This window comes from Pseudophryne corroboree (assembly GCF_028390025.1).
Source record: "Pseudophryne corroboree isolate aPseCor3 chromosome 3 unlocalized genomic scaffold, aPseCor3.hap2 SUPER_3_unloc_36, whole genome shotgun sequence".
Classification (NCBI taxonomy): Eukaryota; Metazoa; Chordata; class Amphibia; order Anura; family Myobatrachidae; genus Pseudophryne; species Pseudophryne corroboree.
This window is the reverse complement of record NW_026967526.1, coordinates 597,615-617,970: the sequence shown is the minus strand read 5'-3', so window position 1 is coordinate 617,970 and position 20,356 is coordinate 597,615. Positions and strand designations below refer to the sequence as shown.

At 48.7% G+C, this 20,356-nt stretch overlaps 1 protein-coding gene across 1 annotated transcript in view; it reads left to right on the top strand.

Moving 5' to 3' along the window:
• Positions 1 to 713: 713 nt before the first annotated feature.
• LOC134984107 (zinc finger protein 271-like) overlaps positions 714 to 20,356 on the top strand; it is a 207,401-nt gene continuing 187,758 nt past the window's right edge. The window contains exons 1-6 of the mRNA XM_063949738.1: positions 714 to 815; positions 3,283 to 3,431; positions 6,256 to 6,447; positions 8,208 to 8,286; positions 8,406 to 8,503; positions 8,601 to 9,084. Coding sequence (XP_063805808.1) covers positions 3,354 to 3,431; positions 6,256 to 6,447; positions 8,208 to 8,286; positions 8,406 to 8,503; positions 8,601 to 9,084 — 931 coding nt within the window. The 5' untranslated portion in view covers positions 714 to 815; positions 3,283 to 3,353. The remainder of the gene's footprint in view (positions 816 to 3,282; positions 3,432 to 6,255; positions 6,448 to 8,207; positions 8,287 to 8,405; positions 8,504 to 8,600; positions 9,085 to 20,356) is intronic.

Here is a 20,356-nt window from a genome sequence, read left to right as displayed (position 1 = left end):
CTGCGCCACCTGTGTTACGGTAACGGCGGGGTCTGCGCCACCTGTATTACAGTAACGGCGGAGTCTGCGCCACCTGTATCACGGTAACGGCGGAGTCTGCGCCACCTGTATCACGGTAACGGCGGAGTCTGCGCCACCTGTATTACGGTAACGTCGGGATCTGCGCCACCTGTATTACAGTAACGGCGGGGTCTGCGCCACCTGTATTACGGTAACGGCGGGGTCTGCGCCACCTGTATTACGGTAACGGCGGGGTCTGCGCCACCTGTATTACAGTAATAGGACACTAGCGTGTCAGCCACCTGTACAGGAATAATGCAGCACCAGAGGCTGCTCCAGCTGCACTATAACAAGGCACCAGAGGCTGCTCCCCCTGTAGTACAGAACCTGACACCAGAGCTGCTCAGCCTATAGAATAATAATAATAATAATATCATTACCTGCTGCCAGACACAGCAATGGCTGCTCTCTGCTCCTGCTGCCTTGTGGGAATGATAGAAGGAAGGCGGAGCTCAGACCAGGGGAAAATGGCCGCCGCTCCTGACGTCACTACACGGCCAGGATCCTATTGCTGCTGCCGGACTGGTCTACAAGAAAATGGCCGCCGGCCTCCTGCACTGAGGACATGTGTGGTAATAGTCATTACAGAGCGCATGGTGTAGGAGGTTGAGGAACCAGTCACTAGGAATCAGCTTGTGCCAATCACTCTTTACTACCTGCCTGTGCGTTGCACCTTACTTCCGGACTGTGCGTTCCACATACAGGAAGTGAGTTTTCATCGACTGCTGCAGCCTCGCATTGTCCGTGGAGATCAGGTAATGGCGTCTTACTATACAGGGGGAGCAGCCTGTGGTGTCCTGATATTATTATTATACAGGGGGAGCAGCCTTTAGTGTCCTGTTATTATTACTATACAGGGGGAGCAGCCTGTGGTGTCCTGATATTATTATTATACAGGGGGAGCAGCCTTTAGTGTCCTGTTATTATTACTATACAGGGGGAGCAGCCTGTGGTGTCCTGATATTATTACTATACAGGAGGAGCAGCCTGTTGTGTCCTGTTATTATTACTATACAGGGGGAGCAGCCTTTAGTGTCCTGTTATTATTACTATACAGGGGGAGCAGCCTTTAGTGTCCTGTTATTATTACTATACAGGGGGAGCAGCCTGTAGTGTCCAGTTATTATTATTATTATTATTATTATACAGGGGGAGTAGCCTGTGGTGTCCTGTTGTTGTTGTTGTTGTTATTATTATTATGTCAGCTGCAGAGCATTACTCCACCACTGGCAGTGTGACAGCTGCAGAGCATTACTACACCACTGGCAGTGTGACAGCTGCAGAGCATTACTACACCACTGGCAGTGTGACAGCTGCAGAGCATTACTACACCACTGGCAGTGTGACAGCTGCAGAGCATTACTACACCACTGGCAGTGTGACAGCTGCAGAGCATTACTACACCACTGACAGTGTGACAGCTGCAGAGCATTACTACACCACTGGCAGTGTGACAGCTGCAGAGCATTACTACACCACTGGCAGTGTGACAGCTGCAGAGCATTACTACACCACTGGCAGTGTGACAGCTGCAGGCTGAGCCCCCTCATTGCCGCCCCACCCCAGCAGTCACGTCACTATAATGGTGTAAGATGTGAAATGCCCGCTAGGAGGTCGCCACACGTATAACGACGGCCATCTGCTGTAGAGACACCGGGTTGTATTATATAATGCCAGTATCAGAAGAGACTGACGTCATGTATGTAACAAGAGTTTCTGCAGCAGCTGTGCCTGGCGTTTACTATTATTCTATAGGGAACCTGTTATTTTGTATACGTGCCGGCAGCCGGGCTGTTACTGTGCCCCGTGCTGTGTGCAAATGTGGGAATACCAGGTAGCGCTCTATCCAAATGATGCAACAAAACATAAAAACAATATAAACAGTAATATAGAGCAAAACATATACTAATGGGTGTTACCCTGAGGTATATGATATCTCTGGTATATATAATATACACAATGAGTATACACAAAGGTATCACTGATAAAATCAATGTAAAAGGGAAACGCTGATCCTTCTACATAGGAGACTCTAAGAGGATTTGTCAGTCTCTTATAGTAAATTAGCAGCGCACAGTGTGAGTGAGAAGAAATCCTCCAGCTGATATGGTTCATACAGGAATGTGTCCTGAACCAGAACGACCTTTATATGGTAATTGTCCATCCGCTTAGTTCCGGTGTAACAACAAAGTGAGTCACATGTGTATAGATGTGATGGTGGTCAGTAGTCACTGCACCAGTGTTGGTAGTCCTTGCGGCACAAAGTTGATACTGCAGACCCGCTCTTGTGTGTAATAAACAGTGTTTTTCATTATTTTTTGTTGTATCATTTGGATAGAGCGCCTACCTGGTAGCCCCACATTTGTCTCTATTTGAGGAGGCCGGCTACCCCTCTCCAGGTGGCTGCTAATCCTAAGGTGTATTCCATCACAGACCTGCCCAGAACCAACAAACCTTGTGTTTTCATGCTGTGTGCGCTGCCAACATCTGCACCCATGCAGCAAGTAGGGGAGGGCAGCATCTAGAAGCAGGCACAGAGAGCGGCACTTACTCCTCCAGGGGCTTCCTCGCTCATCCACCTCAGGGGGCTCCCAGCAGCTCATCCTTCCTAGGCTGCAGGGGGTGTGGGTAGGAGGCAGGGGGCTGCGGTACTAGCATGGCAGGAGCCCCTGGTATGGGAGGGCTGGGTTATAGCCTGCAGGCAGCTGGCACTGTACCCCGCTCGTGGCTGCTGCTGCTGACCCCGTCCGAGCCCATCTCATGTTACTCCATGCGGCTGCCTTCCCCCTGTCTGTCTCCGGCTGCCTTCCCCCTGTCTGTCTCCGGCTGCCTTCCCCCTGTCTGTCTCCGGCTGCCTTCCCCCTGTCTGTCTCCGGCTGCCTTCCCCCTGTCTGTCTCCTGCTGCCTTCCCCCTGCCTGTCTCCAGCTGCCTACCCCTGCCTGTCCCCTGCCACCCCTTGCCTGTCTCCGGCCACCTTTCCAGGAGACCCTGTCCGTTCACAATGTACTGAACATCAGTTCATTGTTACTCCACCCACAATAGCGCTACAATCTAGATCAGGCCCACTATGCAGTACAGCCTTATGGGGCTGGGTCACAGGAACCACGGAGACACTGACCAGGACTCTATGGTTGTGGGGAAATAGGAGACTTAATGGCCACTCTGTTCCAAATTTACTATGTTACATGTGCAGTATGTTTTATGTGTTATATTTATTCCAGGAACTCCAGCTGTAGGGAACGGAGTCTTTATTACACATCACACGTTCTGTATTATCTCTGATTCACTGAGGATGGACAAGGACAGTAGTCACAGGACTGAGAGAATAATAAAAATCACCCTGAAGATCATCTACCTGCTTACTGGGGAGGTGAGTGGATCTGTGAGCGTCACAGTGACATTACTTATATCTATAGTAATAATACAGGGACATGACTGGAGAGGTGAGTGGATCTGGGAGTGTCACAGTGACATTACTTATATCTATAGTATTAATACAGGGACATGACTGGGGAGGTGAGAGGATCTGGGAGTGTCACAGTGACATTACTTATATCTATAGTAATAATACAGGGACATGACTGGAGAGGTGAGTGGATCTGGGAGATTCACAGTGACCTCATATCTATAGTAATAATACAGGGACATGACTGGGGAGGTGAGAGGATGTGGGAGTGTCACAGTGACAGCACTTATATCTATAGTAATAATACAGGGACATGAATGGGGAGATGATAGGATATGGGAACATAACTGTGACCTTATATCTATAGTAATAACTCTGGGACATGACTGGGAAGGTGAGGGATTCTGGGAGCACTACAGTGACATCACTTATATCTATAGTAATAATACAGGGACATGACTGGGGAGGTGAGGGGATCTGGGAGCATCACTGTGACATCACTTTTATCTATAGTAATAAAACAGGGACATGACTGTAGACGTGAGGGGTACTGGGAGTGTCACAGTGACATCACTTAAATCTATAGTAATAATACAGGGACATGACTGGGGATGTTAGGGGATCTGGAAGTGTCACAGTGAGATCACATATATCTCCTGTAATAATACAGGGACATGCCTGGGGAGTTGAGGGGATCTGTAAGTGTCACAGTGGCATCATATATCTCTAGTAATAATACAGGGACATGACTGGATCTGGAAGTGTCACAGTGACATTACATATATCTCTAGTAATAATACAGGGACATGGCTGTGGACGTGAGGGGTACTGGGAGTGTCACAGTGACATCACTTAAATCTATAGTAATAAAACAGAGACATGACTGGGGAGGTAAGGGGATCTGGGAGCGTCACAGTGACATCACTTATATCTATAGTAATAATAAAGGGACATGCCTGTGGAGGTGAGTGAATCTGGGAGCGCCACTGTCACCTTATATCTATATTAATAATATGTATGTGACTTGAGAGGTGAGGGGATCTGGGAGTGTCACAGTGACATCACTAATATCTATAGCAATAGAGGGACATGACTGGGGAGGTGAGGGGATCTAGGAGAGACACAGTGACGTCACTTATATATAGTAATAATACAGGGACATGACTGGGGAGGTGAGGGGATCTGGGAGAATCACAGAGACATCACTTATATCTATAGTAATAATATAGGGACATGACTGGGGAGGTGAGGGGATCTGGGAGCGCCACTGTCACCTTATATCTATATTAATAATATGTATGTGACTTGAGAGGTGAGGGGATCTGGGAGTGTCACAGTGACATCACTAATATCTATAGCAATAGAGGGACATGACTGGGGAGGTGAGGGGATCTAGGAGAGACACAGTGACGTCACTTATATATAGTAATAATACAGGGACATGACTGGGGAGGTGAGGGGATCTGGGAGAATCACAGAGACCACTTATATCTATAGTAATAATATAGGGACATGACTGGGGAGGTGAGGTGATCTGGGAGCGTCACAGTGACATCACATATCTATCGTACTAATACAGGGACATGACTGGGGGAGGGGATCTGGGAGTGTCACATTAACATCACTTATATCTATAGTAATAATACAGGTATATGACGGGGAGGTGAGGGAATCTGGGAGTGTCACAGTAACATCACTTATATCTATAGTAATAATACAGGGACATGAGTGGGGATGTTAGGGGATCTGGAAGTGTCACAGTGACATCACTTATATCTATATTAATAATACGTATGTGACTTGAGAGGTGAGGGGATTTGGGAGTGTCACAGTGACATCACTAATATCTATAGCAATACAGGGACATGACTGGGGAGGTGAGGGGATCTAGGAGAGGCACAGTGACATCACTTATATCTATAGTAATAATACAGGGACATGAGTGGGGATGTTAGGGGATCTGGAAGTGTCACAGTGACATCACTTATATCTATATTAATAATACGTATGTGACTTGAGAGGTGAGGGGATTTGGGAGTGTCACAGTGACATCACTAATATCTATAGCAATACAGGGACATGACTGGGGAGGTGAGGGGATCTAGGAGAGGCACAGTTACGTCACATATATATAGTAATAATACAGGGACATGACTGGGGAGGTGAGGGGATCTGGGAGCATCACAGAGACATCACTTATATCTATAGTAATAATACAGGTATATGATGGGGAGGTGAGGGAATCTGGGAGTGTCACAGTAACATCACTTATATCTATAGTAATAATACAGGGACATGACTGGGGATGTTAGGGGATCTGGAAGTGTCACAATGACATCACATATATCTCCTGTAATAATACAGGGACATGACTGGGGAGGGTGAGGGGATCTGGGAGTGTCACAGTGACATCTCTAATATCTATAGTAATAACACAGGGACATAATGGGGAGGTGAGGGAATATGGTAGCGTAACTGTAACATCAATTATTTTTAGTCATGATACAGGGACATGACGGGAGGTAGGGGATCTGGGATTGTCACTGTGACATCACATGTCTTTTGTAATAATACGAGATGTGGAGGTAAGGTGACCTGGGAGTGGTACAGTGATGTCACTTATATCTATAGTAATAATACAGGAACATGACTGGGGAGGTGAGGGGATCTGGGAGTGTCACAGTGACATCACTTATATCTATAATAATAATACAGGGACAGGACTGGGGAGGTGATGGGGGGTCTGGGAGTGTATATATTGATATTTGATGTCTCCTCCATTACACAGGATTACACAGTAGTGAAGAAGACATCCAGTGAGTGTGAGATACTCAACAGCCATCCCCGTGTATCAGGAGGACTGAGTAGAACCCAGAGCCCAATCACGGTGCCTCCACCTGACTCACTAATACATGAGAGACACAATGATCAAAAGATCCTGGAACTCACCAACAAGATCATTCAGCTGCTGACTGGGGAGGTGACTGCTGGGAATGGGGCATTATACAGTAACACCGGGGGACGTGTCTGGGTGATGACTGGAGACATGACTGCTGGGAATGGGACATTATACAGTAACACCAGGGGGCGTGTCTGGGTGATGACTGGAGAGGTGACTGCTGGGAATGGGACATTATACAGTAACACCAGGGAATGTGTCTGGGTGATGACTGGAGAGGTGACTGCCGGGAATGGGACATTATACAGTAACACCAGGGGATGTGTCTGGGTGATGCCTGGAGAGGTGACTGCTGGGAATGGGGCATTATACAGTAACACCAGGGGATGTGTCTGGGTGATGACTGGAGAGGTGACTGCTGGGAATGGGGCATTATACAGTAACACCTGGGGATGTGTCTGGGTGATGACTGGAGAGGTGACTGCTGGGAATGAGACATAATACAGTAACACCTGGGGAAGTGTCTGGGTGATGACTGGAGAGGTGACTGCTGGGAATGGGACATTATACAGTAACACCGGGGGATGTGTCTGGGTGATGACTGGAGAGGTGACTGCTGGGAATGGGGCATTATACAGTAACACCGGGGGATGTGTCTGGGTGATGACTGGAGAGGTGACTGCTGGGAATGGGGCATTATACAGTAACACCAGGGGACGTGTCTGGGTGATGACTGGAGAGGTGACTGCTGGGAATGGGGCATTATACAGTAACACCAGGGGGCGTGTCTGGGTGATGACTGGAGAGGTGACTGCTGGGAATGGGACATTATACAGTAACACCAGGGGGCGTGTCTGGGTGATGACTGGAGAGGTGACTGCTGGGAATGGGACATTGTACAGTAACACCAGGGGATGTGTCTCGGTGATGACTGGAGAGGTGACTGCTGGGAATGGGACATTATACAGTAACACCAGGGGATGTGTCTGGGTGATGACTGGACAGGTGACTGCCGGGAATGGGACATTATACAGTAACACCAGGGGGAGTGTCTGGGTGATGACTGGAGAGGTGACTGCTGGGAATGGGGCATTATACAGTAACACCAGGATGTGTGTCTCTGTGATGACTCGAGAGGTGACTGCTGCGAATAGGACATTATACAGTAACACCAGGGAATGTATCTGGGTGATGACTGGAGAGGTGACTGCTGGGAATGGGACATTATACAGTAACACCAGGGGATGACTGGAGAGGTGACTGTTGGGAATGGGGCATTATACAGTAACACCAGAGAAAGTTTCTGGGTGATGACTGGAGAGGTGACTGTTGGGAATGGGGCATTATACAGTAACACCAGGGGACGTGTCTGGGTGATGACTGGAGAGGTGACTGCTGGGAATGGGACATTATACAGTAACACCAGGGGATGTGTCTGGGTGATGACTGGAGAGGTGACTGCTGGGAATGGGACATTATACAGTAACACCAGGGGACGGTCTGAGAGATGACTGGAGAGATGACTGCCGAGAATAGGACATTATACAGTAACACCAGGGGATGTGTCTGGGTGATGACTGGAGAGGTGACTGCTGGGAATGGGACATTATACAGTAACACCAGGGGACGTGTCTGAGTGATGACTGGAGAGATGACTGCCGAGAATAGGACATTATACAGTAACACCAGGGGATGTGTCTGGGTGATGACTGGAGAGGTGACTGCTGGGAATGGGACATTATACAGTAACACCAGGGGATGTGTCTGGGTGATGACTGTATCACTGTGTGTGTCAGGTTCCTATAAGGTGTCAGGATGTCACTGTCTATGTCTCCATGCAGGAGGTGGAGTATATAGAGGAACACAGGGGTCTGTACAAGGACGTGATGATGGAGAATCACCAGCCCCTCACATCACTGGGTAAGAGGAGACTGTCATGTATTGTACAGGGGAGAGCAGGTATGGGGGCCCCCTATATACACACATCATCTGATAATCACATATATACACTGTACTCAGTCACTGTGTGTCTCCTACAGAAGGACCCAGTAACAGAGATACCCCAGAGAGATGTCCCCGTCCTCTGTATACCCAGGACTGTACAGAGGAGTATCACAGGATCCCACAAGAGGATCAGGTAGGTGGGCTATAGGGTCTCCCCAATAAACCAAAGTGACTGTCACTATATTTGTGTAGAGGAGCTGTGTGTCATTATATTTGTCTTGTTTACATAGGGTGAAGCCCAATTAAATAATATTAAAATCAAAGATACAGAGGGAGAAGAAGAGACGTATGTGACTGATATGAAGGCAGAAGATATAGAGGGAGGAGAAGAGACGCATGTGACTGATATAAAGGCAGAAGATATAGAGGGAGAAGAAGAGACGTATGTGACTGATAGAGAGACAGAAGATATAGAGGGAGAAGAAGAGGCGTATGTGACTGATATAAAGGCAGAAGATACAGAGGGAGAAGAAGAGACGTATGTGACTGATATAAGGGCAGAAGATACAGAGGGAGAAGAAGAGACGTATGTGACTGATATGAAGGCAGAAGATACAGAGGGAGAAGAAGAGACGTATGTGACTGATATGAAGGCAGAAGATACAGAGGGAGAAGAAGAGACGTATGTGACTGATATAAAGGCAGAAGATGAGACGTATGTGAGGGGTGATCAGCAGTGTAAGGAGGAGGAGATCCCTACAGATATCAGCACAGGTGAGTAATAAACACTTATTATAGGAATGTCATATATTCTCCTTGCTCAGTCACTACAGCAATCTCTTATACTACACCCTCCTCTGTCAGTACAAACTAATGAGGAATATGTATTTTCCCAGTGTGGAGTCAGGAGCCATCACCTATATTATACTCCTGCTCTCACCCTCACATCATGTCACTGTGTGTTACCATCCCAGAGATCTCCTCCCCACACTCTCTGGTGTATCTCATACATCAGGAGACATCAGCCCCTATTATACTCCTGCTCTTCCCCTCACATCATGTCACTGTGTGTTACCAGCCCAGAGATCTGACCAGTCTCCTCCCCACACTCTCTGGTATATCTCATACATCAGGAGCCATCAGCCCATATTAATCCCATGGTCTTCTTATCATGTCACTGAGGTCAGGTAGGATTTGTTTTCTGTAACTAACATGGTGTTGAGTCTCGGCAATAAGAAGGCAAGCTGAGAACTGAGCTCTCTGCCCTAGAACGCCAGTCTCCTTTTTCGAGTAGGCCGTGACATTGGTCTTCAGCACACGGATGACTAATGCATTATTGGAGGTCACTGGATTCAGTGGACCATGCTTTAATTAAGAATTGGAACCTCTTAATAGTTCTTATTTTCTAAAGCAGAGTAATGGGAAGTGTATGTGACAGGATGGTCTTCATTCCTTAATATAGGTACTCCATTCCTAGTATATCTGCAAGTAGAGATCTCATAGATAGAAAAGTTCATACTTCATGAGCAAACAGATTGATTATGGGGAGTGATATTCTGTACAGATGTCCTGGAGAAGGTATCCAGACAATCCCTGTTATACAGAGTGGAGATCATGTAAAGAGGGATAGACACCTTGATAGAAGAATGGTCTGGTTATGGCCCTTGGCTAGAGGATCGGTCCAGTTACGTCCCTTGGCTAGAGGATCGGTCCGGTTTTGCCTTTGGCTAGAGGATCGGTCCGGTTTTGCCACTGGGCTAGAGGATCGTTCCGGTTTTGCCCCTGGGCTAGAGCATCGGTCCGGTTTTGCCCCTGGCTAGAGGAACTGTCCGGTTTTGCCCCTGGCTAGAGAATCGTTATGGTTTTGCCTCTGGGCTAGAGCATGGGGTCCGGTTTTGCCCCTGGCAGGAGGAACGGTCCGGTTTTGCCCCTGGCTAGAGGAACGATCCGGTCAGGCCCCTGGGCAGCAGGTGATCACTAAAAAAGCCTAGTTAATCTCCCATTTATAGCGGATCTTTTGTCTGGAGGAAAATTAAATGATACTAAAATTCTCTGGTGAAAATGTCTGTGTATCTTCATTCTCTATAATGTCTGCAATTTAAAGACCTAAAAAACTGTAGGTTAGTATGACAGTACAAGTGTGTCAATCCATCAGTGCATTCGGTTGTTGGGGAAAATGGTGGCGGCCTACGAGGCCATACAGTTTGGCAGGTTCCATGCCAGAGTTTTCCAGTAGGACCTGTTGGACAAGTGGTCGGGTTCCCACCTACACATGCACCGAAAGATAATCCTGTCATCAAAAGCTAGGATTTCACTCCTGTGGTGATTACACAGCTCTCACCTACTGGAGGTACGCAGATTCGGGATTCAGGACTGGCTCCTGGTGACCACGGATCCAAGTCTCCGAGGCGTGGGAACTGTCACTCAGGGAGAAAGCTTCCAAGGGAAATGGTCTAGTCAGGAAGCCTGCCTTCACATAAACGTGCTGGAATTGAGAGCCATTTACAACGGCTTTCAACAAGCGGTACATCTTCAAGATCATCCCATGCAGATCCAGGCGGACAATGTAACAGCAGTCGCCTACATAAACAGGCAGGGTGTAACGAAAAGCAGAGCGGCAATGGCAGAGGTGACGAAGATCCTCCTCTGGGCAGAAAGACATCTAAAGACTCTGTCAGCAATTTTCATTCCGGGAGTAGACAACTGGGAAGCAGACTTCCTCAGCAGACATGATCTCCATCCAGGAGAGTGGGGCCTCCACCAAGAAGTCTTCGCAGAGGTGACAAGTCTTTGGGGAGTTCCTCAAGTAGACATGATGGCATCTCGTCTCAACAAGAAGCTTCAGAGATATTGTTCCAGGTCGAGAGAACATCAAGCATTAGCGGTGGATGCGCTAGTGGCCCAGTGGGTTTTCCGGTCAGTGTATGTCTTCCCTCCACTTCCGCTGATCCCAAAAGGGCTCAGGATCATTAGAAGAACATGAGTTCGAGCAATCTTCATTGCCCCATACTGGCCAAGGAGGGCTTGATGCCCAGATCTTCAGGAGTAGCTCATAGAAGATCCTCTTCCTCTTCGTGAGGACCTGTTACAGCAGGGGCCATGCGTGTATCAAGACTTACCGCGGCTACGTTTGACGGCATGGCTGTTGAGCGGCGAATCCTAGCCCGAAAGGGTATTTCCAAGGAAGTCATCCCCACTCTTATTCAGGCCAGGAAAGGAGTAACGTTGAAACATTACCACCTACGGAAGAGTTTCAGTTGGGACGTTTTCTCCATTTTCTGCAGGCTGGTGTGGAGGCGGGCCTCCGAATGCGATCAATCAAGGTCCAGATTTCGGCCTTGTCAGTGTTCTTCCAGAAACAATTGGCCTCTCTTCCAGAGGTTCAGACCTTCGTGAAAGGGGTTCTGCACATCCAGCCTCCATTTGTGCCTCCAGTGGCACCATGGGACCTTAATGTGGTGTTGGTTGCAGTTCCTTCAATCGGATTAGTTTGAGCCTCTACAAGAGATAGAGTAGAAGTTTCTCATTTGGAAAGTGGTGATGCTTTTGGCATTGGCATCCGCACGGCGGGTGTCTGAATTGGGGGCCTTATCTCACAAGAGCCTTACCTGATCTTCCATGAAGATAGGGCAGAGTTGAGAACTCGTCAACATTTTCTTCCAAAGGTGGTTTCATCTTTCCACATAAACCAACCTATTGTGGTGCCAGTAATTCCTGACACATTCACTGAGTCAAAGTATCTAGATGTGGTTAGGGCTTTGAAGATTTATGTCGCTAGAACAGCTAGAATACGGAAAACAGAGTCTTTGTCCTGTATGCTCCCAACAAAATTGGGTGTCCTGCTTCCAAGCAGACTATTGCACGCTGGATCAGAGGTACGATTCAGCAAGCTCATTCTACGGCTGGATTGCCGTTACCGAAGTCAGTGAAGGCCCATTCTACTAGGAAGGTGGGCTCCTCCTGGGCGGCTGCCTGGGGGGTCTCGGCATTGCAACTTTGTCGAGCAGCTACTTGGTCAGGGTCAAACACATTTGCTAAATTCTACAAGTTTGACACCTTGGCCGATGAAGACCTCAAGTTCGGTCAATCGGTGCTGCAGGGTCATCCGCACTCTCCCGCCCATACTGGAGCTTTGTTATAAACCCCATGGTCATGAAGTGGACCCCAGCATCCTCTAGGATGTATGAGAAAACAGGATTTCAGCTGCGGGGTACACTGGGCTCCACAAGGATTGGACAATGGGGTGTAGAGTAGGCTCTTGATCCGAGGCACCAACAGGCTCAAAGCTTTGACTGTTCCCAGTATGCACAGCGCCGCCTCCTATATCACCCCGCCTCCCTGCACAGGAGCTCAGTTTTGTAAGTTGGTGCTGCAGTAAGCAGGCACTTAACAGCGGGGCTGCTCCAAGCAGCCCTGAGAAAGCTTTTTATGAAGTAAAAAGTGAAGACTTCAAGGGCAGCAGCGGTGGTAAATGTCTTGTAACATTCACTGCTTCAGCTCCAGCTCTCCCCAGTGGCGCTGTACACTCCCGAGCCCTGGTTGCCGGGTACCTACAGCGGAGGCTCCGGTTTTCTTCATGTTAGACACACACGGCTGGGGCTCTCCAGGATCGCATGGCTGCGCTTTGGGAGGTGGTAAGTGCGCTTGCGGGACCCTGTCTTTATCGCGATCCGTCGTGGTCAGTGGGAGGCGGGCCGCGCACGCTGGCGGTGGACACTTTGGCAGTACAGGCGATCCCACTAGATCACCAGGGCATGGGCGCAGGTCAGGTATTCTCTCTAAACCGGTTTTTATATCGCCCACAGTACCCGGTGGTTTTGCCAGCAGAGGGGATAAGGCTTAGACCTGAAGGCCCTCCCCCATCCCCAGGGCGCCATTTCCAGCAAGTGTTCCCGCCCTGGAGCTGCATCTCTGTCTTTTCCTCACTCCCTGGCAGTGTCTGCGGCGCCATTATCCCTCAGCTCACTATTCCTGGGACTGCTTGGGCAAATCCTCCTATGTAAAGCCGCCTGGTTGTCAGCGCTGTGACTTTACATGACACTTAAGTATTCTACCTGCCTATTTAGACCATGATAGTTAAGAAAGAGAGTGCATTTAGTCAGGGTTTTATAGTACAATTACCCTGTGATATACATCCAGTTCTTACTGTGTACTGTTATATCTATTAACTATTTAGCAATATAAGCTAGTCCAGTGCAGTATTATTGTCAATAATAACCTCTGCATTGTACAAACTGTGACTTTCTCAGGCTGGGTCCACAGGATAACATTGGGATATGGTTGAGGGACAGCGGAAATGGCACCAACACGGTCACAATCTTTCTGGCCTCCCAGGATGCATCGGGGCCTTCACCATATAGTCCCGCCCACTGACTCAGTCAGATCAGTTTTTTGCTTGGTGCGGCAGGAAGCCGCATGGTCACAGGGCTGCTCTGAATAAAGCAGCCTCAAGCTTTTATTATTTCATTTTTATAGTCTTACTATGTTTTTTTGAGCGACTTTTGTTAATAGCGTCTTAAACGCATGCTAGAAAGAGTCGCTCCAACAACTCGCCACCGGGTCGTAACAACGCTTACCTTCGCGGTACAGTGCTGTCTCGACGGGCATCTGTGTCTGATGTTCTAGCAGGACCAGCAGACGTAACCAGGCTGTGGCCGGAGCATGGGGAGACGGTGAGTCTATGGACTTCCGCTTACTAGAGGGGTCAGGACACAGCTACACTGATTTGGTGGAGACTACAAACAGTGTGTTGATGCGCCGAACACTCTCTGGTGCGACAGCGCTATGCTCTAGGGATCATAGGCGCCAGGCCTATGTAGTGGCCACGATCCTTAGAGTTTAAGTCAACGGGGAGATTCAGACGCTCTCCTGGCCGCCCCTCCTCCGAGTTCATGGCCAGTTTTCGCGCGTTTCTCGTTTCATGAACTGAATGACCTCACTTCCGGCACAGACGCTACCACGAGGGTACTCGGTCGCAGCTTAGACGCTGCGGTTGTGTACACTAGAGATCCCGCTTAGACCTAGTCGCAGGCCTTAGCGTCTGCATACACGTGGAAGTCGCTGAGTGTCCGTGTCCGCAGGAGCGACTGTGTCCGTTATCAGTTATATAAGAGCGGCAGTGTACATCAGTAGCGTCTGAATCCACTCAGCGTCTTACAAGCGTCTTTGCTTGGATATGGAAGTGTGGTGAGTCTCCCTGTATCCCGCTCTCTGGAGGCAGAGTATACAGTAGCCTTCTTCAGCGCGTGTGTATCATAGAATTTGGCAAGCCTATATTCATTGGTGGACTGGAAAAAATTTGAACCCAAGATCTTTTTTGGATTTCCTTCAAGCAGGGTTGGATAAGGGTTTGAAGGTTGCTTCTTTGAGAGTTCAAGTATCAGCAGTAACTGTATGGTTTCCGCAAAAGATTGCTGAATCACAAGATGTACGTACTTTCTTTCAGGGAATGGTACATATTCAACCTCCATTTGTTCCTCCTGCAGCTCCCTGGGATTTGAATTTAGTTCTAAAATTCGTCCAGGGTCCTCCGTTTGAACCACTTAAGAGAGCAGATCTTAAGTGGCTAACGGCTTAAGTACTTTTTCTACTGGCATTGGCGTCAGCCAGAAGAGTGTCAGATTTAGGAGCGTTATCGTGTAAGTCTCCTTTCCTAAGTTTTTTTCCAGACAGAGCAATTCTCAGAACGAGATCTGGTTATCTTCCAAAGGTGGTGTCAAAGTTTCACCTGAATGAAGAGATTGTAGTCCCAGCTTTTCAGGTATCGGGACTATCTGCGGGAGAAGCGTCGCGCTGGACGTAGTCCGGGCTTTAAGAATCTACATAGATCGTACTAGTGCCATCAGGAAAACAGATTCCCTCTTCATCCGCTACGGATTCCATAGGAGAGGTTGGCCTGCTAGTAAACAGACGCTGGCGAGATGGCTCTGAATGGTAATATCAGAAGCTTATTCTCATGCAGATCTCCCTATTCCGGCTAATGTCTCTGCACACTCTACACGTAAGGTAGGTCCTTCATGGGCAGCACAACAGGGTGCATCAGCAGAACAGATATGTAAGGCAGCCAAATAAACTATAGATAACTATGATAGAGAGCGCAAACATACATAATAATAGTAAAAACAATTTATTATTATAGACAGCATTAAAATTCAATTTGCTATACTCATATACAGCGGAGCTAGAGAGCCATAAGCCCATATAAGTAAACACTAGATCATATCATATCATCAATTCATAATCAATTCGGATAAATATATTGATGTAATCCCTTTATTAACTCCTGTGATTATTGATCCAGTAAATGGGAAAAAGAAGAAGTTCCTTAATATCCAAGACAATTAATATTCAGCTGAATCCCTGTTATTATATGCAGTGCCTGTAGTGTTGTTAATTGCCTCCTTCGATGGTACAGGTAATCATGCAATGGTGCGCAATGATTCTCCAACCAAAAGATGATTTAGACTCCTTTACCAGCATACTTATGAAACCCCTCTGCCGTTAATAGGGTATATTCTCACCATACATGCAGTTCTTAGTGCCGTGTCCTATTGCACAAGTACGAAGCGGCTGCAGCGGCGGTGGATGTTTGATGTTGGTGCCGGGTCCTATCGCACAAGGACCAGGCGGCATATGCAGAAGTGGCAGCAAGCCAGGCTGGAGAATACAACAGAGAGGCGCACCTGGGTGGACTATACCTGTACTATATCTGTTGTGCACTGGCTCCTCCCCCTATGCCCCTCCTCCAGACCTCAGTTAGAATCTGTGCCCGGCCAGAGCTGGATGCACCCTAGGGGCTCTCCTGAGCTTCCTAGAAAAGAAAGTATTTGTTAGGTTTTTTTTCTCTGACGTCCTAGTGGATGCTGGGAACTCCGTAAGGACCATGGGGAATAGACGGCTCCGCAGGAGACTGGGCACTCTAAAGAAAGATTTAGGACTATCTGGTGTGCACTGGCTCCTCCCCCTATGACCCTCCTCCAAGCCTCAGTTAGATTTCTGTGCCCGGCCGAGCTGGTTGCACACTAGGGGGCTCTCCTGAGCTCCTAGAAAGAAAGTATAGTTTAGGTTTTTTATTTTACAGTGAGACCTGCTGGCAACAGGCTCACTGCACCGAGGGACTAAGGGGAGAAGAAGCGAACCTGCCTGCTTGCAGCCAGCTTGGGCTTCTTAGGCTACTGGACACCATTAGCTCCAGAGGGATAGAACACAGGACCCGACCTCGTCGTCCGTTCCCGAAGCCACGGCGCCGTCCCCCTTACAGAGCCAGAAGCAAGAAGGTCCGGAAAATCGGCGGCTGAAGACTTCTGTCTTCTCCAAGGTAGCGCACAGCACTGCAGCTGTGCGCCATTGCTCCTCATGCACACCACACACTGCGGTCACTGATGGGTGCAGGCGCCCAAGGGGGGCGCCCTGAGCAGCAATATTTACACCTTGGCTGGCAAAACTAACACCATATATAACCCCAGGGGCTATATAGGTGTAAAAATACCACTACCAGAATTACTAAAAAAGCCGGAGAAAGCCCGCCGAGAAAGGGGCGGAGCCATCTCCCTCAGCACACTGGCGCCATTTTCCCTCACAGCTCCGCTGGAAGGATCGCTCCCTAGCACTCCCCTGCAGTCCTGCACTACAGAAAGGGTTAAAAAGAGGGGGGGCACAAATTTAGGCGCAGTATAAAATATATATATGCAGCTATAAGGGAAAACACTCTGTATAGTGATATCCCTGTGGTATATAGCGCTTTGGTGTGTGCTGGCATACTCTCCCTCGGTCTCCCCAAAGGGCTTTGTGGGGTCTTGTCCTCTGTCAGAGCATTCCCTGTGTGTGTGCTGTGTGTCGGTACTGCTGTGTCGACATGTATGAAGAGGAAAATGATGTGGAGGCGGAGCAAATGCCTGTGAATGTGATGTCACCCCCTGCGGGGTCGACACCCGTGTGGTTGGACTTATGGAAGGAATTACGTAAAAGTGTCAACTCCTTACACAAAAGGTTGACGACATAGGACAGCCGGCTACTCAGCTTGTGCCTGTTACAGCGTCTGAAATGTCATCAGGGGCTTTAAAACGCCCGCTACCTCAAATGGCAGACACAGATGTCGACACGGATACCGACTCCAGTGTCGACGTCGATGAGACTAGTGTACCCTCCAATAGGTCCACCCGTTACATGATTGAGGCAATGAAAAATGTATTACACATTTCTGATAATACCCCAGGTACCACAAAAAAGGGTATTATGCTTGGTGAGAAAAAACTACCTGTAGTTTTTCCTGCATCTGAAGAATTAAATGAGGTGTGTGAGGAAGCGTGGACTTCCCCCGATAAGAAATTGATAATTTCTAAACGGTTATGGGCAGCGTACCCTTTCCCGCCAGAGGATAGGTCACGTTGGGAAACATCCCATAGGGTAGATAAAGCACTTACACGCTAATCAAAAAAGGTGGCACTACCGTCTCCGGATACGGCCGCCCTGAAGGAACCTGCTGATAAAAAGTAGGAGGCTACCGTAAAAGCTATATACACACACGGGCATTATATTGCGACCAGCCATTGCTTCGGCATGGAGGTGCAGTGCTGCAGCTGCGTGGTCAGATTCCCTGTTGGATAACTAATGGATAGGGACAATATTTTGCTGACAATAGAGCATATAAAAGACGCAGTCTTATACATGCGTGATGCACAGAGGAATATTTGCCGGCTGGCATCAAAAATAAGCGCTGGGTCCATTGCCGCCAGACGGGGGTTTGGACTCGGCAATGGTCAGGCGATGCCGACTCGAATCGGCACATGGAAGTTTTGCCCTATAAAGGGGTGGAACTGTTTGGGGATGGTCTTTCAGACCTCGTTTCCACAGCTACTGCTGGGAAATCGACTTTTTTTGCCACAGGCTACCCCACAACAAAAGAAAGCACCGTATTATCAGGTACAGTCCTTTCGGCCCCAGAAAAGCAAGAGGGCTAGAGGCTCATCCTTTCTGCCGAGAGGCAAAGGTAGAGGGACAAAGCTGCAGCACACAGCTAGTTCCCAAGAGCAGACGTCCTCCCCTGCGTCCGGTAAGTCCACAGCATGAAGCTGGGGCTGCTCTGGCGGACCCAGGTACGGTGGGGGCCCGTCTCAGAAATTTCAGCGCACAGTGTGCTCTCTCACAGGTGGATCCCGGGGTCCTTCAAGTAGTATCTCAGGGGTACAGGCTGGAATTCGAGACGTCTCCCCCCCGCCGTTTCCTAAAATCTGCCTTACCGGCAACTCCCTCTGCCAGGGAGGCAGTGTTGGTGGCTATTCAAAAACTGTATTCACAGAAAGTGATTGTCAGGGTACCCCTCCTTTAACAAGGAAAGGGTTACTATTCCACAATGTTTGTGGTACCGAAACCGGACGGTTCGGTGAGACCCATCTTAAATTTAAAATCCTTGAACACTTATATCTAAAGATTCAAGTTCAAGATGGAATCGCTCAGGGCGGTTATTGCAAGCCTGGACGAGGGGGATTACATGGTCTCCCTGGGCATCAAGGATGCGTTCCTGCATGTCCCCATTTACCCTCCTCACCAGGAGTACCTCAGATTCGTGGTACAGAACTGTCACTATCAGTTCCAGACGCTGCCGTTTGGGTTATCCACGGCACCGAGGGTCTTTACCAAGGTAATGGCCGGAATAATGATACTCCTTCGCAAGAAGGGTTTTTTAATTATCCCTTATTTGGACGATCTCCTGATAACGGCGAGGTCCAAGGAACAGTTGATAGTCTGGGTAGCACTTTCTCGGGAAGTGCTGCAACAGCAGGGCTGAATTCTTAATATTCCAAAGTCACAGCTGGTCCCGACGACACGTCTTCTGTTCCTGGGAATGATTCTGGACACAGACCAGAAAAAAGTGTTTCTTCCAGTGGAAAAAGCCGAGGAGTTGTCATCTCTAGTTAGAAACCTCCTAAAACCAGAACAGGTGTTAGTACATCAATGCACACGAGTCCAGGGAAAAATGGTAGCTTCGTATGAAGCAATTCCATTCGGAAGGTTCCACGCAAGGATCTTCCAGTGGGACCTGTTGGACAGATGGTCCGGGTCCCATCTCCGGATGCAGCGGCGGATAACCCTGTTTGCGAGGACCGTGGGTCACTGCTGTGGTGGCTGCAGAGGGCTCATCTACTAGAGGGACGCAGATTAGGAATACAGGACTGGGTCCTGGTAACCACGGATGCCAGCCTTTAAGGCTGGGGTGCAGTCACACAGAGAAGAAATTTCCAAGGACTGTGGTCAACTCAGGAGATTTCACTTCACATAAATATTCTGGAGCAAAGGGCCATTTACAATGCCCTAAGCCAAGCAAGACCCCTGCTTCAGAACCTGCCGGTACTGATCCAATCAGACAACATCACGGCGGTCGCCCATGTAACCAGACAGGGTGGCACAAGAAGCAGGTGGGCAATGGCAGAAGCCACAAGGATTCTCCGATGGGCGGAAAATCACGTGTTAGCACTGACAGCAGTGTTCATTCCGGGAGTGGACAGCTGGGAAGCAGACTTCCGCAGCAGGCACGACCTCCTCCCGGGAGAATGGGGACTTCATCCAGAAGTCTTCCAAATGCTAGTAAACCGTTGGGAAAGACCACAGGTGGACTTGATGGCGTCCCGCTTCAACAAAAAGCTGAAAAGATATTGCGCCAGGTCAAAGGACCCTCAGGCGATCGCTGTGGACGCTCTAGTAACACCGTGGGTGTACCAGTTGGTTTTCTGTGTTTCCTCCTCTGCCTCTCAGTCCCAAGGTACTGAGCATAATACGAAGGCGAGGAGGGAAAACTATACTCGTGGTTCCGGATTAGCCAAGAAGAGCTTGGTACCCGGAACTTCAAGAGATGCTTTCACAGGACCCATGGCCTCTACCGCTAAGGCGGGACCTGCTGCAGCAGGGGCCCTGCCTGTTCCAAGACTTACCGCGGCTGCGTTTTACGGCAGGGCGGTTGAACACCGGATCCTGAAGAAAAAGGCATTCCGGAGGAAGTCATCCCTACCTTGATCAACAAGGGTGACATTGGGCCTAAAATTGGGGTCCA